The sequence below is a fragment of the Pyxicephalus adspersus genome, chromosome 1 (genome assembly GCF_032062135.1).
Source record: "Pyxicephalus adspersus chromosome 1, UCB_Pads_2.0, whole genome shotgun sequence".
Taxonomy (NCBI): Eukaryota; Metazoa; Chordata; class Amphibia; order Anura; family Pyxicephalidae; genus Pyxicephalus; species Pyxicephalus adspersus.
Genome location: NC_092858.1, coordinates 101,916,712 through 101,925,687, shown reverse-complemented (window position 1 = coordinate 101,925,687; position 8,976 = coordinate 101,916,712). Strand labels below are relative to the sequence as shown.

The 8,976-nt window shown below is 39.1% G+C and overlaps 1 protein-coding gene across 1 annotated transcript; it reads right to left on the bottom strand.

Moving 5' to 3' along the window:
• Positions 1-1,252: 1,252 nt before the first annotated feature.
• Positions 1,253-8,774, bottom strand: GPATCH3 (G-patch domain containing 3). Its single transcript, XM_072421363.1, has 6 exons — positions 8,360-8,774; positions 7,112-7,509; positions 3,949-4,123; positions 3,677-3,855; positions 2,059-2,186; positions 1,253-1,742 (listed from the first exon to the last, which is right to left on the bottom strand). The coding sequence occupies exons 1-6, from the start codon at positions 8,757-8,759 to the stop codon at positions 1,589-1,591; spliced, it is 1,434 nt and encodes a 477-aa protein (XP_072277464.1). The 5' UTR covers positions 8,760-8,774; the 3' UTR covers positions 1,253-1,588.
• Between the last annotated feature and the right edge of the window lie 202 nt (positions 8,775-8,976).

Genomic DNA, 8,976 nt, shown 5'->3' with positions numbered 1-8,976 from the left:
AACAGAATATTTTTACTATAAGTTTTTCTCAAGAAACATTAAAAAAAATATGTAATAATTATAATATTTATTGATCATTAATGCTTTCTCCTCTTAAGTATTTAGACAAAAAGCTAAACATTTTTGTGTAATAATTTGAGCAATCCTGCTCGCTTATTGTTAAAAATACACTATTGATGCTTTCTAATATAGCACCCGAATTATTTTGCCTATTTCTTCTTACTACTTCTTTCCATTTAGAGAACATGTTCTCAACATTATGAAATGGAGAGTAAATGGTGGTAAAAATAAGAATTAGTGTCCCTTACTTTCAACCAAGCTCTTTACCTGGCTAGTTTTATGAAAGGGGACATTATCTATAATTAGGATGGCATGCTGAACACTCTTTTCACTAAAAACATTCAAAACATCATCAAAAAAATTGATGATTGATGAATGCTTCTTGATTAAATGCTCGTGCTTGTGACTTAAGGTGGAGGGTCCCATTTTTATTCGTCACAACAAATTAAATAATTTCTGGAAGGCACTGCAGCCACAACATGCACCGCCCTTTGCCCAATAGGAAATCTTCCCCTTTTGGTTCTCATTGAAATGGTAAAACCTACTTCATCAACAAAGATGTTTTTTCCCCATTTTCCTTAGCAATGAGATCAAGGATTTTGTTAGTATAGCTAAGCCTTTCTTGAAGAGACTGGTAATCATCGCACCTTGCAGGAATTGTGCAATACTAAATATAAAGCTAATAACTGAGGATAAAAAGATGAAAAATATTGTTATCTCAAAACTTATAAGTATAAATCCCGGAAATAAAGATAATTCATTTTAAAATTATATAAAGTAAAAAACATAATTGACAAATCATCAATTTGTTTTCATATTTTTTTTATCATTTCTTGAGAAAAACTTTTATGGTAAGAATATTGTGTTATATTCAATTTTATAATAAATGTATTGATTTATGAATAATTAAGGGGTCTAAATTTTTTTGTGAAGTTTGAATGCAAAAGCGTGATAAAATGAGAAACCCCGTAAACCAGAAACATGCGGGAGTCGAAGGATTTATCTACCGACTCCACAGCCCTGATCGCACCACAACCTCATGACTATCCAGAACATAGCCTTAGAAATGCCCTGTAGCTTCTACTGAAGTATAAGTATGTAGAATGAGTGCACACAGGTTTCAGTACTGAAATGTAACAAAGGATATAAAAAGGTTATGACAAAATCTGTGATAGTTATGTATAATACACAGTACAAATTAAATATTCAGAGTTTACTGTACTGTATACAACAGTCAAATCAATATAAAAAACAAACATCAATATAATGTACATATAAAAGATACTTTACGTATGAAAAACATACCTAATAAATATATACAAAATATCCACACAAGATCCATTGCAGAGCTTATGTAAAGTTCATAGTGTTGGGTCTGAAATTCAAGGTGCTTTTTATAATTCCAGGAGAACTCCAGAGGAAAGCAATGCTGATCGAAAACTCTTTGTAATCAGTCAATATGGCAGCTTTAAGCCTAATGAAATTGTTTAGTAGACATTTAAAAGTCAAACATTTTCCTCCAGGTTCATTATTTGTGCCGATACTTCATAGAAGTGGAGGGCATACGTCGCAGTAGTGTGTCACCAGTATCCTCCTCTCGTGGCTCATCATAAATTGTGGAAATTAAATACTTTGGCTTCTTTGGTGCTGAGTAGAATTTTGTCAGCTTTTCCCCATGATAACTGAAAACAGAACAATTTAAATCAACATTTCAAGTATTTTTCAGAGACCCGCTTAGGCACAAATACTATTTTTCCTCTGTGTAATGCAGTAGCATAAATAAAATTTCAGCTGCATCACAAGGAGTGGTCTACAATGCAGAGATACAAAAAATACAAACATTTCTGTGGGTAGATCTATTCAGACATATAATTCCAACTTATAAATAAAATGCTAGTTATCAAAGCTTTTAGCAGACAAAACAAAGTTATATGAATTGAGGGAGTATTATAAATACATAAACAAGGTATGCCTATGGATTTTTTTCTGTGGACTTACCCTAAGCCACGTTTGCATTTTGGATGTTGTCCTTCATTTTCCAAGGCCTCTGGTATTCCTGAACCACTAGCACCAAGTCCTGTTCCCTCACTCCAGCCTTGACGCTCTAATAACCTTCTCCCAACCCCCTGTAAAAATAACAAAATGTTTGGAAGGGAACATTGGAGTGCGTCTGTACACGTGTACCATTCAAACGCTTTAGATAACAATACAAAGTAAACCACATGGGTAATTATGAAAATCCTAAAAAAAAAAAATCCCCATTGATTACCATGATTGGTCTAGTGCAGTGATCCTGGTGGTGACAGGATTGGAGACCACACTAATTGGTCTCTAAATCAGTACAGAGAGGACCCACAACAGCATAAAATTAGTTCTGCAAATAAACTTTACTGGTCAGCAGAAAAAAAAGACTTAGAAATATAGAAATTGTCAGCAACTTGAAATAAAATTGCAAAAAAAAAAGCCTAAAAAAAATAAATAATAAAAAAAAAAAATCAGGTATTTAAAATGCTTCCTTTTCCTTTCCATAAACAAGTTTTTTTTTTTTAGGTAGTCCCCGGGTTACATACAAGATAGGAAAAAATCCACAGATTTTTCGGGGTTAAAAAGTCGTCTTATATGCGGGAAAATACAGTGTGTCAGAACAGGTACATTATTTTAATAAATGCATATTTTTAGGCAGTTTGGTTGTAGTTACTGTATAAAATCCTCACTGAGTTAATCACAAACAAAGCAAGAAAAAAAAAAATCTTTATGGAGCCTAGACATTCATTAGCTTCTGGAGCAAGCTGTGCTTTGATATGCAAAAAGGAACAACTGCAGAGTTTGTATTGGTCATTAAAAGAGCTTGCAGAAGAGCTCCGTGTCAGCTGTTTTTAGCAAATGATTTCTTCTGGAAGTCATGCAAACCTCCCCCCTTCCCCTCCAAGCCTCCGTCCTGCACACAAGGGAGCAGGAAAGCCTCGTTCATATCTAGGAGATGTCCATATGTTGAATGTCCTTAACCCAGGGACTACCTGTACATGCAATTTATTTTTGAATTTACTAATGGATTTGACTGCCCTAGGAAGCAGTGCTGTGGAATTACTAAAACCCTTTGACTGCTCTAATTTTATTATGTTGATGTATGCAAATGTTCCATATTGATTGAATTACAACATACACAGCATGTATTCACTGCAAAAAGCTCTGCCATTGTAAAGCTATATGAAGGCAGAGTCTGCTTTTGAGAACGAGAACTCCTGGCAGCGGACACTCCACCATATTGACCAGCCTGTACTTGCCAGCCCCTCCCTACCTCCTTCCATAATCTTTTATACATCTGCCAGAGGGAAGGGAGAAAGCTATAGGATGTTACTGCCAATTCTGCTGGAGCTGCCGACACCATATCCAGGATGGTGGTGCCCAGTAGTATATCAGGGCTTTTTGGATGTCTACACAAGGAAGACTTTTACAGATAAATTAAATGCATAAAAATGCATTTTTAAAACATATATATCTCTATAGAAAGACTGTTGGATAGATTGGCCTGGTGACAGGGTTTCTTTTGGCCGTGAAGTAGTATTTGCATCAATTATTAATTCTCCACCATAAATCTCCCACCATAAATGCTTACCTTTGTATGTCGCTCAAAACATCCAAGGCCATTTTTCCCTATAGCATCAACCAGTCCATCTCTTCTTCTAGACTCTAACCGCATCTTTAAATAATCTTTAGCATCCTTATCTCCAGAACCAGGTTCATAATATTCACTCATATCCACATCCCAGTCATCAGCAGTTTGTTCATCAAAATCTAGCAAAGAAATAAAATGTATACACACAAAAATTATAGGCAAAATGTTCAATGTCAGTACAGTTGTTAGTCTTTTCACAGATCAATATTTACCTCCTTCTTCCTCGTGCCAAAACTGAGCATCTGTGTAAAACACCAGACCCGATCCTCCCTTCTCCCATTTCAGTTCAATTTCCTCCTCAAACAAGCGCTCCTTGCAACGCTCTTGTGAAGTGACGTCATCGTGTAAAGCTTCATGACGCTCCCATTCCTCACACGTATCATCATCCTAAAAGAGAAAGGCAATGGCTCAGATTGTGTGAAAATAATTGTCATGACATACAATGCCAGTCTGTTACTGGACTCAAAAAAATGTACCAATGGAACAGAGCAACACCTCAACATAAAAGGTGGAGAAGAATAATTTATGGTTCCGTTTTGTGAACTATCAACAGCCCTACGAGACGATAGGAACATTTTTAGCTGCGTGTGCCCATGTGAGGAGGTAAATCAAATTCTCCAAAGAAATCCTATTGTTTTGATGTTTAAATAAATCATCTGGGATGTACTCAACAGAATGAGTGTAAATGCTTTCTTTATGCACATTTTCATCGCATTGTTTACATTCATATACATATTTTATAATAGTTAGTTATATCATGGAATGCTATGTTTAAACCTTCTGACACTGAATCAACTTTTAAGAGATGCAAATTAACATTTAAAGGGCAACTATAGCTTTTACCATATTTTTCTGGTAAAAAAATTTGAAAAACATTATCAACATATGTCTAATATAGGACCTCCTTCCCCATTAATAATTACAGTTTAATAAAATAATATAGATAATAAAAATGATTATAATGGATAAAAATGTACAGCTATTTACTTTACCCCTGACTCCTGCCCACAGGACAAAGGTGAGATGTATGAAAAAGCGGAGCATTCAAAAATATATATATTTTTTTTTAAATGATGGAGCAGGGAGGCGTTGAGAGTGTATATGCCAAGTCTTTCCCTGTAAAAATTTGTCTGTCTTGACCAACTCTTCCCTGGAAAACAATGTTTGAGCTCCACTGCCTGCTGTACCATGGGAAGTACAAACATATCGTATAGGGCAGTGGTGCCCAACATATTTTCATCTGGGGGCCACTGTTGCCTTTGAGATAAAACTTGCGGGCCACAATGCAAACAAACAATAAAGATGTATTATTAAAACTAGAATAGTTTTAATTAGAAAATAAATTAAATTGAAATGTTTCTAGTTACTGTAACGTATATGCACCAAATAAAAGTAATGACAAATCAAGAATTTCAGCACTCTCTCTGTCATTTCCTTTTTCACCATTTGTTGCTCATTTTATTAATGAAAGATACAAAACTAAAGCTATCATACAGTGCTGCCCGGTCATATATTGCTCCCTGTACATTATAGGGGGCCGCTAACCTTCTTTGTACCCCAAAATCTCTGCAATGGATACTTCCAAATGATAGCTAAAGTATTTCTTATCGTGCGATGTTGCCGCAGCAATGACATTTTAGGGGGAGTTTGCCACAAGAGTCCCCCACTTTTTCTACAATATAATATACCTACAGCTTCCCATTCAGGAGAAATTGGGGTTCAAAGAACATAAGTGCACATTTATATGTGACAGAGCACCATGGCATGATAGGAGTAAACCATTTTTTTTTGGAAGGTGGGGGTTTGGTGGGGGGGTTCGGGTGTAGCCACAAGAGTCCCCACTTATCCTACATTTCCCTTTCTCAGGTATAGCTTTTCGTATATTTGTATCCACCACAATAGTCCTTCACTTGCAATCACATTTCCTTTTTCTTAAAGAGACAGAGAGAGTAGGAGGATAGCTATGTGTGACAGGGTAGCATGATATAATGGGTTTAACATATTAATGGAGATGGGGGGGGGGGGGTCAAAAAAAGTTTCCTACTGGCTTCCACATTTCCAGTTACCAGCATCGCTCTGTTCCAAAGAAATTGAGGGTCACAGAAGTAAGTATCCAGCTATGTGTAACAGGCAGCTCCCCAGCTGCTCAGTCCCTCACACGGCAGCATCTGCAGATATGACTCCAGGCGGCAGTGAGCGGTACTGAGTGTCTCCCCCTAGGTAGGGTTCTATGGCGTGAGGAAGGGGTAACCACACCACAACCTCACCACCAGTCTGAATGCAGCCTTGAAGTTTTGTGAACCAGCAAGTATATATTTGGGGCATCACAACACAGAGTGAATTGACAGTTCCCTAACGATCATTGCCATGGACGTGGTGCTCGGAGGTCCCTAACATGTAAACTCAATTTGGGGCCCCTGGTGTTGAAATAGCCCCCTTAATGTTAAAATATCCCTCATTGGTATTAGGTTTTTTTGCTTGTGACCCCATATCTGACTACTTGTTATGTTTAGGTTGGGCTGAACTTGAATTTAGAAACATCTCTCATGGTCCCCTACCGGTATGTATCCTGAAAATTTCACGTTTCTTTGACAATCAGTGAAGGAGATATGAGGATTTATACATGGGGGTAATGACAGCAGCATGAACACAGACACAGCTCTCATGCTGCTGCTGGGATTATCTCACAGTACAAGGCGGGTGGGGAGCTCAGGCTAACACTGAGCATGCTCAGGAAGCTCCCTCACCTGGTAGAATGATCTCAGAGAAACATAGCAGATGCATGCGCCCCATCCCTTGCAAGACAACGAGCAGAGAGGGAATGAGGAGAGGGCCGGATCTGACAGCTCCATGGGCCAGATGTGACCTGTGGGCTACAGGTTGGGCACCCCTGATATAGAGCATAGATTTTTTTTTTCTTTTTTAGCTCTAAAATTGAGGCCCAAGCCAAAGTATCTATTTTTGTTTTGAAGAAGAACAAATATGTCCATTCCATATTTTTAAGAAGATACATCGGCAAGCAAAGCAGTAATGCGTTTCCTATATTCTACTTCCAAAACCTTATACTCTGGATGTCTCCTTTATTTCAGACGGGTTTTATCAGTCATACATCAGGGCAATGCTCATTGCATATATAATTTGTGAGATATTAAGTACAAAAGCTGACTGGTTTCTAGAAACATTCACAGTTCCCATATCTTTCACTTGAAGTTCTAACAAAAACTGTGGAATAAATCCAAAAGGTTGTGCTTCCCCTGGGTAATGAAATCCAGCTCCAATATTGATGCCTCTCACACATTTGTATATTTTATACAAATTTGCCTCTTACAGAGCCCTTCACAAATAAGCCCATGTAATAACGAATACAATACTTACATCATTAGACTGTGACTCCTCCTCAGGGTCTACCTCATCATTTGGTGCTTCAGATTGTTTACTTCCCCCTTCTGATATCTCATGTCCAGTAGCTGTGTAAACCCCTTCTTCTTGCTTGGCAGTTTCTGTTCCTGCATAGTTATAGGAAACATTACCATAGCGGCGTCCTGAGCGACGGAACTGTAAACCTAATCGAGATATAAGTTTTGGTGGTAAGCGACAAGATCTTATTAGTTGTAGAAACGTGGATGAGGGAGTCCCAACATTTCCTTGTGGCATCAGAGCTGGGGGGTTGCATTCCGACATCCCAAGTAATTCCTTAAAAGTGACTTGTTTCTCCGCATCCGTAATAGGTTTCTGGGCTTCACGACGTGTCTTGTATGGAAAGCCTTGTGAGTCTGTTAGAGTAATAAAAACACAAATACAGGTAGTTCATGGATTACATACAAGATAGGGACTGTAGGTTTGTTCTTAAGTTGAATTGGTATGTAAGTCGGAACGAGTACATTACTTTAATAAATGCTATTAGGATAGATGTTTGTCTCAACATATTATAAGGCAGCGTGGTGTCAGTTACTGTATAAAAGATTTCTTATGCAAGTCATGCAAACAACCCCTTCAAGACTCCCTTCTGCACAGAGTGAGCAGGGAAGCCCGTACATATGTTGGATGTCCTTAACCCGGGGACTACCTGTACAATTAGCCTCAACCATGTGAAATGTGTTTACATATGTCCTTCAGCACCAAAGCAAAGTATTTACCAGATTCATAAATGTTCAGAGCTCAAAGTCTGCACCTATCCTAGCAGCCTCTCTGCAAATATAACCGAACTCAATGACTGTGTCAGAATCTTTGATATGAGGGGGCGGACCACATTAGAAGAGTTTACAGCCAGCACATAGACCTGTGTTGTCAGATGGGTTTTTGTGTTCCCGGTAAACTCTACAGGAATCCAAACCCTGATGAAGCGGGCTATATGCAGGTCAGCATAAGGGCAGCTGCAGGTCATATGGATCTGTTCACAAAAACTTTTTCCAAATGGTTAGGAAATGCTAAGCAGGCTTTTGTCAGGCATTCCCATCCATGTCTTTAGCAGAAACTGAACAGAACAGGCGATGGACCATAATATAATTGCACCCTCATTGGCTCAGGGGCTGGAATCCACCACCATGATTTACCCCTCCTAGAATACCACACCTGGCCCATCAGCAGGAAGAGCTTACCCTGAATACAGATCGCCTGACTTACCATCTTCTGGAGCCGGCCGCACCTTATAGATCAGACATTTCCCGGGCACCTGGTTACCCCCGGCATCCAGCCAGGGTTTGTTATGATACATGGACCGGAAGCTGTGCGCTCTCTCCGGCTGTACAGTCACCGGGCAGCAGAAAGTGACAGGCTTGCCATTCGCGTCCCTCCGCTCCGGACGATGCCTGTAGTGGAAACACACGAAGCCGCCGCTCTCTGTAAACTGGCTAAAGTAATGACGGAGCTGGGCGGACCGAAACTTTAGAGGAATTCCACTGACTAGAAACACTACCTGAGAACTAGCTTCCTCCATTTTCCGGAAATGCAACCGGAAGTCACGTGACAGCCCGCCATCTTGGACGCGGAAGACAGCTGCCTTAGTCACTTGACCGTCCGCCATCTTACTAAAAAAGAAGGCGTGGTTGAGTTATTCTATTCAAGATGACTGAAAGTGTAGGCGGTACTATGGGGGTAACGTGCAGGTTAATTGGGGGAAAAAATCTGAGTGCTGAGGGTCCCGATACTCGTTGTTATACGGTACTAATCAGGGCAAAATTCCATCTGGAAAACTAGGAACATTCTAGACTCCTCTGCTGATTGGCGGAATTATTTTCTAG

Bases quoted from the DNA above. Each gene is read 5' to 3' on its own strand.
- GPATCH3 (XM_072421363.1), bottom strand. From the start codon at position 8,759: ATGGCGGACGGTCAAGTGACTAAGGCAGCTGTCTTCCGCGTCCAAGAT. The intron at 7,510-8,359 runs GTAAGTCAGGCG...TTACTCTAACAG, and splicing joins GCGGCCGGCTCCAGAAGATG to ACTCACAAGGCTTTCCATAC. The intron at 4,124-7,111 runs GTAAGTATTGTA...TTTCTCTTTTAG, and splicing joins AGGAGTCACAGTCTAATGAT to GATGATGATACGTGTGAGGA.